The sequence below is a fragment of the Mus pahari genome, chromosome 5, assembly GCF_900095145.1.
Source record: "Mus pahari chromosome 5, PAHARI_EIJ_v1.1, whole genome shotgun sequence".
Taxonomy (NCBI): domain Eukaryota; kingdom Metazoa; phylum Chordata; class Mammalia; order Rodentia; family Muridae; genus Mus; species Mus pahari.
Genome location: NC_034594.1, coordinates 107,574,784 through 107,592,364, shown reverse-complemented (window position 1 = coordinate 107,592,364; position 17,581 = coordinate 107,574,784). Strand labels below are relative to the sequence as shown.

At 50.4% G+C, this 17,581-nt stretch overlaps 2 protein-coding genes across 3 annotated transcripts in view; both read right to left on the bottom strand.

The window, feature by feature from the left end:
* Positions 1 to 3,277: 3,277 nt before the first annotated feature.
* Positions 3,278 to 8,685, bottom strand: Kiss1 (KiSS-1 metastasis suppressor). 2 transcript variants are annotated; one of them, XM_021198951.1, is made up of 3 exons: positions 8,593 to 8,685; positions 5,559 to 5,778; positions 3,278 to 3,645 (listed from the first exon to the last, which is right to left on the bottom strand). In XM_021198951.1, exons 2-3 carry the CDS (start codon positions 5,659 to 5,661, stop codon positions 3,356 to 3,358), a joined length of 393 nt encoding a protein of 130 aa, XP_021054610.1. In that variant the 5' UTR covers positions 5,662 to 5,778; positions 8,593 to 8,685; the 3' UTR covers positions 3,278 to 3,355. The 2 variants fall into 2 exon arrangements, with proteins under 2 accessions (XP_021054610.1, XP_029394892.1); XM_029539032.1 differs by lacking the exon at positions 8,593 to 8,685 and adding an exon at positions 6,324 to 6,370 and having other exon boundaries at positions 5,559 to 5,701.
* Positions 8,686 to 10,720: 2,035 nt separating this feature from the next.
* Golt1a (golgi transport 1A) overlaps positions 10,721 to 17,581 on the bottom strand; it is a 12,615-nt gene continuing 5,754 nt past the window's right edge. The window contains exons 2-5 of the mRNA XM_021198952.2: positions 13,369 to 13,460; positions 12,374 to 12,552; positions 11,633 to 11,696; positions 10,721 to 11,055 (exon numbers count right to left, since the gene is read on the bottom strand). Of these exons, the coding sequence (XP_021054611.1) occupies positions 11,014 to 11,055; positions 11,633 to 11,696; positions 12,374 to 12,552; positions 13,369 to 13,460 (377 nt within the window). The 3' untranslated portion in view covers positions 10,721 to 11,013. The remainder of the gene's footprint in view (positions 11,056 to 11,632; positions 11,697 to 12,373; positions 12,553 to 13,368; positions 13,461 to 17,581) is intronic.

Here is a 17,581-nt window from a genome sequence, read left to right as displayed (position 1 = left end):
CAGCCCAGAGATGGTCCCACCCACAAGAGGCCCTCCCCCCTTGGTCACTAATTGAGAAAATGCCTTACAGCTGGATCTCATGGAGGCATTTCCCCAACTAAAGCTCCTTTCTTTGTGATAACTCCAGCTGTGTCAAGTTGACACAAAATTAGCCAGTACAATCTGCATTCTAAGACAAGTCCTTGTGCAGAGAGGAGAGGTGTGGGGGATGAGGGTGCTGCTTCAAAAGGTGGAAGCTGTAGAAGGAGGGACTGCAGGAACATGACCTTGTCTACTGGTAGAAAATTGGCATGTGGGACTGTGTCTTCCTCTTGCCCCTTTGTCTTTCCAGGAACATCTTGTGGGCACATTTCACCTACTTCTCTGAGCCTGTTTTGCATTTATGCAATGGAACTTACACTGCCCATCTCCTTTGCATGCCATTGTGAGGATGAAATGTGTAACCCTGTGCTTGATGATCTATAGGTACACCACATTGCTCATGAACATAGTAAGATGATACTAGAGGCCAAAATCTCTGTGTTCCCATCCTACCTCTAGCCACTGTATTTCTTTCCTCGGGGATGAGAGAGGGCTGGAGCCTAGGGCAGACTCATCCCCTTAGCTATGAATGTCCTTGTCCTCTAGGTCCCTTAACCCCAGGCACTTTAGGTTTGAGAACCCCTGTGCATCTCTGCCTTCAAGTCTTTGGGCTCCAGAGAGGATTCTGGGAACCTCTGGGGATGCATAATATATTCTCTCAGTTTCCTCTTGTTCTTGCCTTCCCTTCAATCTAAAGAGCAGGTTGAAATCAAGATTGGAGCCACACTGTGGTGGTTTTATAGGAAAGGCCCCGTCGATCATGTGTTTGAATGCTTGGCCATAGAGAGTGGCACTATTAGGAGGTGTGGTCTTATTGGAAGAGGTGTGGCCTTTTTGGAGGAAGTCTATCACTGTGGAGGTGGGCTTTGAGATCTCCTATGCTCAAGCTCTGTACAGTGTAAGACAGTCTTCTAGCTGCCTTTGGATCAAGACATAGATCTCTCTGCTCCTCTAGCACCACATCTGTCTACACTTTGCCTTGCTTCCCACCATGAGGGTAATGGACTGAACCTCTGGAACGGTAAGCCAGACCCAAGTAAGTGTTTCCTTTTATAAGAGGACATGGCATCTCTTCACAGCAATAAAACCCTAACTAGGGCATACAAAGAGCTTTTGTGTCCTGTAGAGACCCCATTCTTTCCAGAGACATGGGGCCAAGAACTGGGAAACCCAGAATCTTGCAGGCAACAGTTTGGGATCAAGAGGCACGGGGTGTAGGATCAGCTCCCCTTTCAACTGTTTGCTGCAGTAGGCCTCTGGGTCAGAGAATTAGGGATGCAGTTGGCTGTGCTGAGAGCTGGTGAGGCCTCAAATGTGGTCAGGGGCCCACACCACATCTCATGTCACACAGCTGCATGCACATGTGCCTGCCTACAGTTTCTCTCACCTACTCCGGTTTCATACAGAGGAGCCCTGCTTCACAGAGCAGAGAACACACCCCACTGCCCTTCCCCTAAATGTCAATCCTCCTCTCTGCATCAATAACCCCAGGAGTGTCATAAAAGTTGGGCCACGGGCAGAGTTCAGAGACCCATAGTCTCTCCTTACGTACAGGCTTCACCAGAGAAAGGATTGACTCTCTGGTCTGTGAGAAGAAAACACCCATGGGAGGAGGTATTGAGTCTATTCCTTTCTTGGAGGAACAGCAATGCACCCATGCTATTGGGGTGCCCTTTCCAGTATCAACAGGGTCACACTACTGCCAAAACATGCTTCAACATCAGCTCACAGCAGATCCTGGAGGGCAGCTTCAAGGATAAAGATGGGGATGGGGCGGGTTGTCTCATTCCCTCGACAGCCGATTGTGTTGCCATAGCAACATAGCTCTGCCTCCATCCGGCTCTGTTTTCCTGTTGTAGCCCTGTTTTCTGGGATGGGCAGAGCACTATGATTATTCACAACATGGAAATGAGGAGACCCTGTCATCCCTGGGGAGGTGACCTAGGGAACTCTAAGGCTGTCAGCTCAGGCTGAGGCATCTTGTGGCCAGGAGGGTAGATTTCCTAATAACAAGCTCTACTTTTTTTTTTCCTACCCAAATTTCTCCTCCCTAGCTCTCGGGCCCCCAGAACTTTACTCAGATTGGAAGCCTGTCATCTTTAAAGAGGCTTGGAGGCACAGCTGTGATGGGGGGCGGGGTGAGGAGCCTTTAGGCTAAGCCATTGGGTTGAACTCCTTGAGTTCATGAGCTTGGCATCCCACTATAAAGGTGTGAAGAAGACATGGTTTGGGGTGATTACAAAGAGCAGCAAACATGCTCCCTGGGAGAGATGGGTATTGTAGATGTTCCTTGTACCTCCATGCCCAGGAGCCAGGCAACCCTACGGAAACCTGATGGTGGACTCAGGTTAATCCTCTGTGAACAGGGCAGTGATTGGCACCATCTTCCAGATCACTCTTCCCACTGGTCCCACTGACTGAAGTTTGGAAATTGAAGGGAAGGAACGAAGTGAGTCTGTGTCCTACTCCACGACCATTCAAGGTGTGCAGCAAAACTTCCACCAGGAAAGAAGGGAAGTCTCAGAGGTAGGAGGCCTACTTCAGAACTTGATCTTGGGGTTGGGAATGGTGGAGCATGCCTTTAATCCCAGAATTTGAGAGTCTGGGCCAGGCAGACCTCTGTGAGTTCAAAGCCAACCTGGTCTAGTACCAGGCCAGCTAGAGTTACATAGTGAAACCCTGTCTCAAATCAAACAAATAAACACCCCCCCACACCATTCTAATAAACATGCATTTTTAAAAAGAAAGAGACAATCTTGCTGAAGCATCCAGGTGGTGTCCAATTTGGGCACTTCTTTAGGTTTTAAAGTTTTCAGCAATTCATTTTTAAAAATAAGTTTAAAGATTTTATTTTTAATTAATATATGTCTGTCTGTCTGTCTGAGGGTGTGAGCATATGAGTGTAGGTGTCCAAGAATCCAGAAGGGGGCCCTTGTGCTGCACCTCCAGCTGGCTGGGTACTGCTGGCTGTTGGGAAGAGCTTCTCCTTTAGAATTGCTGCAAGTTCCCTCTGTGGCCGAATTTCTCCAGCCCCTTAATTTTCAACAGAACGGGACATTCCTTAACTAGTGGTTTAAAAGGCACCGACTTTGGCACCAAAGACATCTAGAAATCAGAAAAGAGGCAACTGAGGGAGAAGAGGGCCCGCCTCATCTGCACTGCTCGCAGAAGTCAGGGGAAGAATCACACACTGTAAGACGACAGCATTGCTTTTATTGCACAAGTCTAGAAGCTCCCCTGCCTTGGCCTCTACAATCCACCTGCAGCCCAGCACTCAGCCCCGCGCTGCCCGCGCCGCCTGCCTCCTGCCATAGCGCAGGCCGAAGGAGTTCCAGTTGTAGGTTGACAGGTCCTTCTCCCGCTGCACCAGCACCGCTCCGCGGGGCGCAGGGATCAGGCGACTGTGGGAAGCACACAGGGGCCTCTGGCGCCCCGCGGGGCTCTCGACCGGAGGGCATGGTGTCGTCCTACGAGCGCGCAGCCCTGCAGACCCAGGCTTGCTCTCTGCATACCGCGATTCCTTTTCCCAGGCATTAACTAGTTCCTGGGGTCCGGACCGCTGGCCTAGGACAGAGAGCACAGACAGGTGAGGCTGGGACGGCAAGTTTGCTTTGGACACCGGCTCAGACTTCCCGTCCCATCGGATGCTGGGTCCTCAAACGCAGAAGTTCAACTCTGACCTCAATGTGGAGCCAGGTTTAGTTTGGGTGGCTGGGCTGTTTGCTCCTCCCTCCGATAGCTTTGCTTTCAAGTGCTTGCCAGAATTCTACTAAATAAGTTTATAAAATTACTTCCTTCGAGGAAGCAAACAGTTTGGAAAAGAACAAAAGGAGGGACCGCTCTGGCCCCCTTCTGGGCAGTCTGCCTGGTCCCTCAGTTGACTGTGTCTGGAGTCTGAGCCGGCGGTCCATGAGGGACAGAGGGGATTTACTTTTCCAACTCTAAGAATGCTTGAAACAGTACCCCTGCACATAGTGTGGCCCCAATACATGCTCATTAAGTAAAAGCAAATGGAAGTCTTAGAGTAACAGAAATTTAAACAAAACAAAAACAAACAAAAAAATGGACCCGAGGCCATTGTGTCCCCATGCACCTGTGACCTGACTCCAGTCTCGGAGGACAACTGCAAACGCTAATACACAGTATTAAGACTCACTGATGACCAGATTTTATCTACATTACCTTAACAGGCACAGTTCCCCCAGGCCAGGTGCAAGGCTCATTCTGACAACACTTCACAGACAACAAGGCTCATTAAATTCTCCCTCTCCTTTCTTTCCCCCCCTTTTTTTTTCTTCAGTAGAACAGGGCAAGTAGCTCTGAGTACACAATAGGGCTAGTCAATTATGGTAAGAGATTAGTAAAGAAGAAGCCTGGTGAGAGGGTGTGAGTGGGTGTTGGGGCGGAGGATGGCTTTGAGCTTGGCTCCTCCATACCCTGGCACACTTTGCAGGTGAGTGTGGCCGTGGTCCAAGATTAATAATAATAGTCTGGGAGGCCCCTCCTACCTTCTCTGGGTAACTGGTGTGAGAGAGAAGATCTCAGTTCTACACGTGAACCTCAGAATAACCTGTGTGGCCAGTAGCCACTGTTTCTGGACAGAGATGGGGTTATTCCTAGCCCTGGGATGATGACATGATTGGAGAATGTCTGGGGTCCTGTCCTCATAGCTTTGCTTGTATGCAATGATGTCAAATTTGCAGGATGTGTCCTACATTCCATGACTAAGATCTGCAACTCAGAAAGGCTAAGCAAGATCTAATAGGTACAGAAATCGAACAGCCAAGAAGAATTCAAACCCACACCCTGACTCAGAAGCCACGATGCTCTTGGGGGTACCCTGGCACCTGCTAGGATTTGTCAGTACTTGGCTGAGTACCTTCGGGGAGCACGTTGCCTCTTTGGCTCATCAGGTCCCCGAGGGAACCTGCAAGGTTGCTAGGCATTAAGGTCTGTCTGGGTGCTGAGGGTTTGGTGGTGGTGGTGATGGTGGTGGTGGTGATTGTCTTGTCTTTTTTTGAGACAATTTCTCTGTGTAACAGTGCCCTCGCTGTCCTGGACCAGGCTGACCTTGAACTCACAGAGATCTACCTGCCTCTACCTCCCGAGTGCTGGGATGGATTAAAGGCTTGTACCACCATGCCCGGCTGTGTTGAGGTTTTGGGGTTTTGTATTTAAGCCCCCTTTAGAGGTCTGAGGTCACAGATAAAAGTAACTTACACATTAAGCCCCCTCCCAGCATCCATAGAGAGAAATGCTTGGGGTAAAGCAGAGAGCATGGCAGGAGAAAATCACAAAGGGGTTGGGGTCAACAGGCCCCCCAACTCTAGCTGAGCCTCCGGTGCTCACAGCAGAAGGGCCTGGACCAGCCCTGGGTACCTCTCAAGTGCAGAAACTGAACTCATGTCAGTAGCCTGGCCATAATCTGAAAAATACAGCCATGACTCTCTTGGCCCCCTTTCCTGGACAGTGCGTACCTGCGGGTCCAGGCTTCACCAGAGGTGCCACTTTTGTCAGTGGCTCCCCAGAGGTGGCGACACAGAGGAGAAGCAGCAGCTGCCAAGAAGCCAATGAGATCATTCTGAGAGGAAGAGGCAGGTCCACAGTCTCCTTCCAGAGGCTGAGGACAGAGAGAGGCAATGAGGACCAGGTCAGAGTTCATACTTCACCAGAGCCTAGGTCAATCAAAGAGAGAGCCTGGGGGAGAGGAGAAAGCCCGGTGGTCAGAGATGGCCAGAAGGATGAACAGAAGCCAGGCCACAGGGAACAGAACTGAGGGATGGTGGGAGGGAGGGAAAATGAGAAGGGTGGGATTTGGCGGGAAGGGGTGAGAAACTGGGGCTGGATGGCAGAGGGGTTCTGGGTGGTAGGTTTGCAGGGTTAGGGTGCTGAAGGATAAAATGCCATGCGTGGGAGTGGCCAAGGAAGGGGAGGTAGGTGAGGTCTGGTAGGAGTGTGCTCTGAGGTTCAGCTATTCTCTTGGGAACCTGAGACCAAGCAAGCCTTTGTGCTGCCTAGGATCTGCTCTCCCACATGGTACCCCACCTTCCTCAGTCTGGACCTGCCCCCCTTCCCCCCCCCGCGCTATACTAGAAACCCAATTTCTTATCTCTTCCGGGGGGGGGGGGAAGAAAGAGGCAGTCATCTTGCACATTCTCAAAGCCCTCCGCAGCCTTGGGGGCTGTCATCAAATTGTCTTATTGCCTATAATTCAAGACAGGAAAAGCCTTTCTCTCTCTCACCCAGTCTATCCGTTGCTTCGATTTTCGTGGGCTTTGGGAGGTTGTGAACTCAATTGGCCTCATCAGTTTGACTGCTGAGCTAGGAGCCGTGTGGCCTGACCCTCATCTAGTCACGCGGCCTTAGTCACGCGGCCTTTCTCCTCTCCTGCTCCCCACTCTGTTCCACGTCTCCAGCTCCCAAGTCCAATTTCCCTTTGAAAAAGTCAAACATTTTGAAACTGCCCAACAAATGGCATTAAGTGCCCTGGTGGCTGGCAGCACAACAGGTGGAACCTAGGGCTTCCGTCCAAGGGCAGGAGTGGGGAGTATCCTTGTGACCCATGGTAGGTGTGGTTTCTTAGCACCTTGCATCCTGCCACTGTGTCCCCAGTTCTACCCCTGCCACCTGGCTCTAGACTCACACACGAATCCTGATTTTAAATGCACCAGCTCAGCCCTCTCATCCCATGAGACATAAGCAGGCCACACCCATCTCCGGGCAGCATCAGTTATCCTGACCACCAGCTGCCTATTCATGAGGCTACTAAGACAAGCAGACTAGGATTCTGCGACACCCCAAAAGCCAGACACTTTCTGTAGAAGCCCTAACACTTATATAGAAAATACAGTAGAAACCAAAGCCAGTAGACAGTCTTGGTTACAAGGACCAGGGGTTGGAAGTCATTGCTGGAAATATCTACATACCAGTCCGGTGTAGGTGCTGGGTGCTGAGGCAGCAGAGACCCCCATCTCAAGTCTAGCGTAACAAGTTGACTCATAGGCAGCTCATATGAGTGGATCATCCCAAAGTAACACCAGACACATACATGTTAAAATGCAGCTGATGGCAGCTGCGGAGCCCAACCTGGAGCGTCCAGGCGTACCCGAGCCTGTGTGCCAGAGAAAGGGGGCTCTCGAGGGCCACCCACCTCAGGGGATCTGCCTGGACTGATGCCAGGGCGTTGGGTATGGAGGCTGCTGCATACAAAGCTAGAGCTTCATATGGAGAGAAAGCCATCCCAGTTTCTATCCCAAGGGCGTCTGAGGAGGGCAGGAATGTGTCAGCATGCTCTGTAAATGGCGCCCCCTGGTTTCTCTAAACAGAGAAGGTGGTGAGGGAGGAAAGGGGGGGAGGTTGGGAGCTTGGTGATGCTGACATCTGCCTGGCTCACCTCTAGACTCTGCCCTATCACGGACAGCATTTCTCAAGTGTACCACGGGAGAACTCTGCCTGCTCCCAACACACCCTTAGCCCATATACACACACAAACCACATGCAAACACACTACATATAATGATACGACATGGGCTGGTGAGATGGCTCAGCAGGTAAATGTGTTTGCTACTATGATTGACAATCTGAATTTAATCCCTTGGAATCCACATAGTAGAAGGAGAAAAAAACAACTCCCAAAAGTTGTCCTCTGAGTCCCACAGGTGCTCTGTGCTCACACACAGGCACAGAAAAATAAATTATAAATAAGCAAATGCCATAATATACAAAACACAAACACCTCACATACATACCACACATATCCCACAAGGAACACACATGACACATGTACAGACACCCCGGACCCCAATAACTCTGTTGCTTATTCCAGACAGCACTCAATACATAAGAATTGAACTGTTTGAAAATAAAAAAGAACCCCGCCCCTTCCCCACTCCCACCACTCCCAGTATGTGAGAAGCCAGAAGAGGCTTATGTGGTCTGTCGTGGACAATCTTTGTGGTTTGCCCCTTCCCCACTCCCACCCTCTCCCAGTATGTGAGAAGTCAGAAGAGGCTTATGTGGTCTGTCGTGGACAATCTTTGTGGTTTCTTTTACCCTAGAGACTTTTAGATGTGGTAAACAACAGAGAAATTCTAGGCATGGCCAGAAGGTCTTTGAAATAAGGTGGCTCCTTCCAGGGGTGTCCCTCTACCCCCAGTTCTTAGCAAGTTGCTTGCAACGGTAACATATGTATGTAGTTAGTTTTGTATTGGGGAAAAGGCTCAGATAAGCCCCGGTGAGCCATGAACCCCAAGGGCTCCCCCAGCTCCCTTCAGGTGTACCCACAGAGTTACTTCACTACATTCCCTCCTTACACAGCAGAAGTGGGTTCTGGGAACACCCAGTGTCTTGTCTTTACACACAAGACACAAGCCAGCGTCTTCTCCCAGGCATCCCCGGATGCCATCTTTCCTTGCCCTCTGCTGCCCTGATGCTTCAGTTGGCCTTGGGTGAGAGGCCTTCAGACCCTCCCTGGGTCAGGGTAGCCCCAAGTCCTGTGAGCAGTGTGCCTACCTTGACTGGGTCCTGGCTTGAGGGCTGGAGGGAGAAGAGCCACTGGGTAGTTGGAACACACGGAGGGGAGCCACTGGCTCCTGGGCTTACTCTATCTGGCTCCCTGATCACGGCCCCTTTTATGAAGTCCGGATGAGTGACGTCTCCAAGCATAATCCCACCTCTGCCCTCCCAGACCCTCCGCAGGACTCCACGCCCGCCTCTGACTTCTCCCTCCTGGCTCTCAAGTCTGGAGCCAGCAATTTCCTCGCCCCCAGAAACCATCCAAGGCTGCTTTCATAAGCTCACCAACTCTTCCATCATCTCTAGCCTCTTGACACCCCCTCCGTCACAGCGGGGGATTCATTCTACCCCAAACAATGAAAAGTGTCTGAGCAGTGTGTATATGTGAAATGTCTTGTCCTTCTCTGCCAACACACAGACACACACGCACACACACAGACACACAGACACACACACAGACACACACACACACACACACACACACACACACTGAAGTAAATTTGATGACGACACAGGTTGGAGGAGGAGGAGGAGCAAGGCACAGTCTGACCCAGAGGCTCCTCAGTGCCCACATGAAAGAAAGCCAGGTCAGATTGGCCTCCACCAGATTCGGCTCCTGCACTGTGAACTGAGACGGGGGTGGAGCCCAGGGTTCTCCTCCCCTCCCTTTCCTACTAATTACTGAGCACCTGCAGACACAGGGGTTTGACAAGCATGTGATATGACACGGCCAGATGTGCTGGACAGTTATATAAGCAGCTGGCTGTTAGGAAGGAGGGCAGAGCTGGTCATAGCGGCCCACACATGTAATCCTACCTCCTGGGTGGTTGAGACAGAAGGATGGTAAGTTTAGGCCAGTCCAGGATGCCCAGAGAGCTCCAGACCAGGATGGGTAACAGAGTGAGATCTCGTCTCCACAGGCATGGTGGCACATTCCTCCAATCACAGCACTTGAGACATATGAGGCAGGCAGAGCTCTGAGTCCATGGGCAGCCTGTTCTACATAGTGGGATCCTCTCTCAAAAATAAAATAATTATAATAATACAGAACGAAGGGAGGGAGAGGGGATGGCTGTTTTGTATTTGCTGTTACTGAGCTGGCTTTGAGAAAGCAGATGTGGAGAGTGGGTAGCTCTCAGTGCTTTAAGGGCAGGAACAAGCTTCCTCGTCATATATAGATCTTATTTATATATATATAAATAAGGGCAGGAGCAAGACTCTGTATCATTCACATATGTATATGTGTATGTGTATGCGTATATATATCATATATACCTTAAGTGCAGGAACAGGCCTCCCCATCATATATGCATCATATATATACCTGACACCTACTCCATTGCCAGGTGTAAACAGAAGGGTCTCAGTAGATGCTTACAGTGACTCTGGTCTTTCCTTCCCTCCCTCCTTTCTTCCTTCAAGGTTTTTGTTGTTGTTGTTGTTGTTGTTGTTGTTGTTGTTTTGATTTGATTTGATTTGAGACAGGGGCTTGCTGTAGCCTTGGCTGGCCTTGAGCTCAGAGCTGTTTGATTCTGCTTCCCAAGTGTTGGGATTAAAAGTGTGTGCCACCAAGGCCTGGCCTATGCCCTATGGTCTACACGGACTCCCTTTAAGCCAGTCTACTGCATCACACATATAATCTTACATTCAGGACAATTGAGGCGGGATGATTATGAGTTCCAGGCCAACCTAAGACCTTGTTTCAGAAAAACAAAACAAAAGAAAAGCTCTTTTTACCATGAGATGAGGGGCGCCCCCAGAACGAGGACCAGCTCCTGTCAGGCTGGGTTCTCTGAGTGGCACCACCCACCCCCAGCACGAGGCTGTTACTGTTCCAGCTCTATCTGCCGTGCCCTGTGGGGAAGTGGTCACCTCATGGCTGCGGTAGTCTTCCTGATGCCTTGTGGGGCTGGTTCCCATAGTTGCCTAATGCTAACTAAGGCTTAGAATCACATCACACCCTTCAGGATGTTCAGTGCCAGCATGAACAATGTACCAAGGACAGGGTCTGACTCCTAGCGCTTTGGTAGCATCTTGTGGGATCAGGGTTGAGGGTGGCGTTGCAGGCCTGCCCTAAGGTGGGGGTGGATACCTCAGGCTGCAGACATCAATGCCAAATCTCAGATACATTCACAGCTTAGGGATTTAATCTTCTCTATCCCGCATAAAGTCAGGGTGGAAATTTTTCATCCAGCCCTAGCTGGGTGTCATGGCCAGGATCTCTGCTCCTGGCGGCCTCTTGAGATGACTTGGGGGTTTAAGATCCGTCACTCAGCTCCATCTTTCTTCTGGACTTGGAGATGCCCGTGTGTGATGGGAAGGAAGTCAGCGCTGGGGAGGGGGCTCATGAAGATAGCCCCTGTTTCCCTTCTAGCCCCTCCACCAACAGTCCAAGTTCAAGGCACTCGCCTGGGCACTTCAGACCATTGAGCTGGAGGAGCCCTGAAGCTTCTGGAACAGCTGTGGGAACCAAGAATCATTATTCCAGACAAAGAGTGGGAAGCAGACTCAATCTCCAGGCTATTACCCAGCTGGCCTTGAGATGCAGGCTTATGCGATGCTACTCGTGGAGAGTGGGGGCCGGGGAGAGTGGGGACCGGGTGTGCCCAGCTGGTAAGCGATCAAAGCTGTATGCTCCGGCCCCTCCCTGGGTGTCTCAGTGTGATCTGTGAGGTACTTTAGAGATGGGTGTGGAGCCCAGATTTTTCTTGATGTCACCAGCTGCCATATATGCCCAGACTTAAGCAGGTATAGCAGAAATCTCAGGTACGTATTGGCTGGGTCGCATAGAGTTTTCATTTCTTTGCTTGGGGAGCTATTAATGGCTGCCTCCTCTCTGCCCATGCCTTAGCCACGACAGCCTACTGGGCCCTGACTTATCAAATGGAGAAGGAGCAGGAAGAGGAGCCTGGGACCGGAGGTGGGTGTGTCTCAGAGGATATTGGGGGGGGGGTCTACTGCACCTAGAGTAGTACCTTAGTCAGCTGCATTTGCTCGCCCACCCCGGACACCACTGCCAAGCCTGAGATCTACTCACTGTGCTCAGGAAGGGGATGTTAGACGCACTGCCCAGGAAGCCAAAGACGACAGGGAAAAAGCCCCTAGGAATAGAAGAGAGGACAAGGGTCAGTGGTGGGCTAGGAAGGGAGGGGTAAGGCAGTTCCTACTCAAAGGCTCTCCTCTGAGAGCAGCCACTGGGCCCTGGGGACAGACATGTCCTGGGCTCCGTGGAAAGGGGCAGCAGAGTAAAGTGGGTGAGAACCACAGCTGGAGCCCAGGCATCTTACAGTCACACGGCGGCTCTGTCTCTTACCGCCACTGTACACACTGAACACATCCCTCACCTCTCAGAACCCGTGGCCGGATCTCAAATGTGCCTAGCAGCGTTTGTGCCTATGTCATGGGGCCTCACATAAGGCCAAGCTCAAAGGACACACATTCTGCGACTCACCCTTATGATTACGATCACTATCCTGGCCTGATGCCTTCCTTCTCTTTACTAGATGGGATGGGGAACATCTTCACCAATGGTGGCTAGAGGTCGTGTTCGTGTGGGCGTGGCCTCGTGCCTCAGCATCCCCATGCCAAGGCTGCCTTTAAAGCCTTTCACAATGGCTAGGCCTGACAGGAGATGAGCGCCTGCTTCTTCCCAGGGCTTGGGGGAAGCCGGGCTGGGAAGTGAACCCCAGTGCCTTGGATGCATGAGGAGATTAGAGATTTGAACCTTGGCTTCTCCCTAAACCTTTTTCGTGCTGACGCTGAGGCAAATGGTACTCACTTGAAGAGGCTAACAAAGCCATAGGCCTCCAGGAGCATGCCCAGCAGGGGCCAGCGCAGCAGCACAATGGCGACACCCCCCAAGAAGAAGCTGGTTCCCTTGAGCTTGTGCCGTTGAAAGAAGAAGGCAAATGTTCTCCTCAGGCCGATGATGAGGGAGAGGCCAGTCAGGAACAGCAGCTGCAGGCCCAGGGAAATGAGGGTGGGAGGGTGGGGGTGGGCAGTGGGGGTGGGGTGCAAGGTCTGGGGAGCGGGTGTGATCCAGCAGTGGGGCTGACTCCCAGAGCTGGGGATGACTCTAGCTAGTATGCAACAGAAGTGCCCTGAGGCAGAGGGATGAACTTGAAGGTCTTTAGTTCCTCCGCTCTAAGCTTTTCTTATACAGAGGCTACGAGGGGGTGGGATCTTCTCCTTTTACAGACAAGAAGTTGTACCCAAGGTTCCTAAAGAGCTCCCACTTCGTGGTTCTGTCACAACCTTCAGCATGGTTCCTGTTGGTCCCTTTATGGCAGCCCAAGCTTCCATAGAATGGAACTCTCCAGCTTTCTTCTAGTACGTTCCATTCCATGCCCCACCCACACCTCCACCAGGACTTTTCTCTCAGTGTTACAACTATGTGTAAGCGCTTTATCCTCCATTTTCCTCCCAAGCATCTTTCATGACCTTCCTCTCAGCCCCCCCCCCCCCCCCGGTTCATAAGGAAGCGCTTATCTTACTCTGGCTTATCCACAGCCCCTGTTGCCATGTAGGTACCAGTTCCCTCCATGTCCCTAGATGCAGGGATCCAATGGCAGGGACAGGGTCTAATTCACCATGGGAACCACAAGACCTCAGCTGGAGTTTGGTGAAAATAATCTCAACCTCTCCACGCCCACAGGCTCTTTGGTTTCCCCCCCCCCCCAAGTCCTCACCTAACCCTGAATGGCCAGGATCTAATGAACTTGGGGCTGGCCCTCCTGGCGATCCAGGGGAGGTACCTAGTCCTGGGGTACTCACGTTTCCAAAAGCCAAGAGCACGGAGTCAAAGTACAGGAGAATCCCAAAGAGGATGAAGAAGACGCCAAAGCCAGTGATGCCCACGCCGATTTCTGCAAAAGGTGAGGAGAGCCTGAGCTTTCCTACCGCACAGCTCAGGTGTCCTGTGTGGGCTCTCGGGGGACGGAAGACGGGCAGGTTCTGCTGAGCCCCTGGGAAACCTTCACAGCACTGTGTCCTCACTTTCTGACAATGCAGCTCCTGCTTCCGCCTGTACCACACTGTTTTCAGGGTCTGCACTCTGACTGGACACAATAACCTGCCTATTCTGCTCCTGCAGCCCAGACCTCCAGGGCCACACCCTGTTCACAAGCCCCAGGCCTTCTCCACTCTCCTCGGCTCTCAGTGCTGACCCGCCACAAGTGACAGGGAAAACAGAAGCCGTGGGTCAGGAGCACGCTCACCCATCCTGCAGCAGAGACCTAAGCTCCTTCCTAGACGCCTTTAACTTCAGCTCAGTAGAGTCATTAGCTCCCAGGGTTGGCTGCCACCAACAGTGTCCCTATCCCACGGGCATCACTGAAGGCCACCAGAACAAAGCCAATGATTGACAGGCAGAAGTGTGGGGCAGTCAGAACACTTTGGTCAAGGGTTATACTTCGGGTGTGTGAGGTGCACTTCCAACCACTCCTCCAGAAATAATACACAGGACACGTGGGTTCCTCGGTCTGAAGTCCTTCTCATCACATCTGGAAGTGCAAATTTGACTCTCTGCCACTGTGATAGGCAACAGATGACCACTCATCAAGCTATTTTGTTTTAAAACCATATTAAAAATTGGGCTGGAGAGTTAGTTGGCCCAGAGATTAAAAATGGCTGCTCTTACAGAGGACCTGGGTTCAATTGAGAAATGCCTCTAACTCTAGTCAACTTTGGGGGGATCTAGTGCCCTCTTCTGGTTCTCATATGTACTGCATGCACTGGCACACACACACACACACACACACACACACACACACACACACACACACACCCCAACTAAACACACTAAGAACTTTTCATTCTAGCCAGGCATAGTGGCGCACGCCTTTAATCCCAGAGCTCGGGAGGCAGAGGCAGGCGGATTTCTGAGTTCGAGGCCAGCCTGGTCTACAAAGTGAGTCCCAGGACAGCCAGGGTTATATAGAGAAACCCTGTCTCGAAAAACCAAAACAAAAACAAAAAAACAAAAAAACAAAAACAAAACAAAACAAAAACAACAACAAAAACAAAAAAATTTCATTCTAAATTTTGGAAATGTATAATGTGTACCTTACCATCTTAACTTCTTTTCTTGGTTTGTTTTTGAGACAGGGTCTTCCATGTAACTCAGGCTGACCTGGATTCGTAATCCTCCTGCCTCTGCCTCCTAAGTTACAGCTAAGCACCTTTTAATGTACATTCCTGTGGAGTGGAGTGCTGATAGTACTGGGCCACCATCCCCATCCTCTGTATCCAGGATGACTCATCTTACATAACTGAGATTTTTATCTACCAATCTATAAACTCCCCCCTTGATTTGAATTTGCCAACTCTAGGAACATCATAGCAATGGAGTCATGTAACACCTGCCCTTTGTGGCTGGCTTGTTCCATCTGTCACAGTGTTCAAGAGCACTGGTTGCTCTTCCTGAGGACCTGGGTTGAATTCCCAGCATCCACATGGCAGCTCACAACTGTCTATAACCCCAGTTCCAGGGCACTTGGTACTCTCACACAGATATACATACAGTCAAAATGCCAATGCACATAAAATAAAACCCCAAAAGTTGCTTCTGTTGGAAGTTATGATCTTTGAGATCTTGCTCTCAAAGTTCAGAATGCACATGGTCTGTAATCCGGGAACGTGGGGAGGGGAGGCAGAAGAGTCGTGAGTTTGTGTCACCCTTGGTGGTTTTAGCCTATTGTGGGCTACAGAGCACCCATCACAACAAACAAACAAACAAACAAAAGGATCCAGCTTTCAGGTCTTTTGGTTTACATCCAGAAGTGTCATTGCAGGGCCGCACAGTGATCTCCCTCTGATATCTGAGAGGCTAAGGTGCTGGTTTCCAGCCTGGCTCCTTTCTCTCGCTCTCCTGTCCTCAGGACACGAGGCTTCCACATCCTTGCCAACACTTGATTTCTAATTAAAAAGCAAAGGAGGCTGGAGAGATGGCTTAGCAGTTAAGAGGGCCGCTCTTCCAGAGGTTGTGAGTTCAATTCCCACCAGCCACATGGTGGCTCACAACCATAATGGGATCTGATGCCCTCTTCTGGCACCCAGGTGTACATGCAGCTAGAGCACTTGTATACATAAAAATAAATCTTTTAAAAAAGAGATTTATTTTCATTTTCCCTTACGTATATGTATGTGTGTCTGAACTTTGAGAGCAAGATCTCAAAGACATATATGTATGTATATGTTGCATGCCATGTGTGTGGGCACCTGTAGAGGCCAGAAGAGGCAGTCAGATACCTGGGAGCTGGAGTTACAAGGCAGCTGTGAGCCCCCTGGCATAGGGGCTGGGACACGGGTCCTCTGAAAGAGCAGTGAGCACTCTTAACTGTAGAACCATCTCTCCAGCCTCCAAATTAACGTTTTTGATAGCAGCCATGCTAACAGATGAGGTGATATCACACTGAGTTATTTGCTTTTTGAGGTGGAATGTCAGGTTTCTGACAAGTCTTCGTGGTATGTCTAGACTTATTTCCTCCTTCCATTAGGCACTGTCCTGAATTGAACTTCTCAGCACCCAGAAAAGCTGGGCAGAAGATAGCACCCACAGGACCTTAGAATGGCTGGGCTCTTTGTGGTGTTTCTACCCTTGGAGACAATGTGTCTGCCCACTATAATCCTGCAGGAGGCGTGGTGGGGGAGGACTATACCACATTACTTTAACGTGAATGATAAAGATGCTTGGGATTTGTAACAGTAATGAGAGTTGAACCCAGGACCTTACTCTATGTGCTAGACAAGTTCTATACTAGAACTACATCCAATCTCCCAGCCCTGAGACAAGGTCATGGTCTGTAGCCTCGGCTGGCCTTGAACTTGTAATGTTCTCCCTTCAGCCTTCTGCATGGCTGTGACTGTGGGTGCTCACTGTTATTCCAGTCATGTTTTAAGTACTTGCTATAAAACAATCTATATAATGTTTTAAACATATGTCATCACCTGGGCTTGGTGGTACATGCCTTTAATTCTGGCACTCGGGAAGCAGAGGCAGACAGATTTCTGTGGTTCACAGGCTAACCTGGTCTACATAGTGAGTTCCAGTCAACCAAGGCCACGAAGTGAGACTGTTTGATAACAACAACAAAAACAGGAAAAGTCTGTTATCTCCTTACCCTTGCTAGAAAAATCCACATCATGACTCCAGTCTCATAGCATCCCCTCCCTCGGCGTGGAGCCACAGTGTAAACATTTTCTTGGTTTTGCTATTTGTTTTGTTAAGATGTCTGTATGCCTGTCCTGAACAGACTTGGTTTTTTATGTTTGTTTGCTTGCTTGTTTGTTTTGAAGAACCTAAGTTTCTCAGATTCTCCTTGCGTGTCTTTCTGAGAAGGGCAGCAGATCCGTGGATCTCCAGTTCACCCACCCCTGACCATGATTCACTGCTGCTAGCTTTCACAGAGAAACAGAAACTGAGTCAGGAGGCCACGGAGGCATTTGGACACTGTGAGCTGTGCCCGTGGAAGCAGCAGCCAGGAGTGGCCACAGCAGTGCCCCCACCGCCCCCTGTGCATGCCAGAATATGTGTGTGTTGATGTCATCTGAAGCACCCAGGACCACTTTGGGTCTCTTTTAAGATTCTGAAAACCACTATGAGGAAACTCCCTGTGGAGGGGGTCCTGAGACATGGCAGACTCCAAAGAGACCCACGGGCACAGGCAGACAAGAATCCACACCCTGCTCAGTGGTGTGTGTCTGCATGCCAGAACTCAGAAGGCTGAGGCAGAAGGACTATGAGTTCAAGATCAGAGTGAAACCCTGACTCAAAACAAAACAAAACAAAACAAAACAAAACAAAATACCGGGTATGGTGATGCATGCTGCAATCCTAGCCTCAGGGGGCAAAGGTGGGGAGTTACAGTAGGTCTGGGGCCAGTCTGAGCTATAGAGTAAGATTCTGTCTCAAAACACCTAAACCAACCAACCAACCAACCAACAAACCAATGAATCAAACACTGTGTGTGTGTGTGTGTGTGTGTGT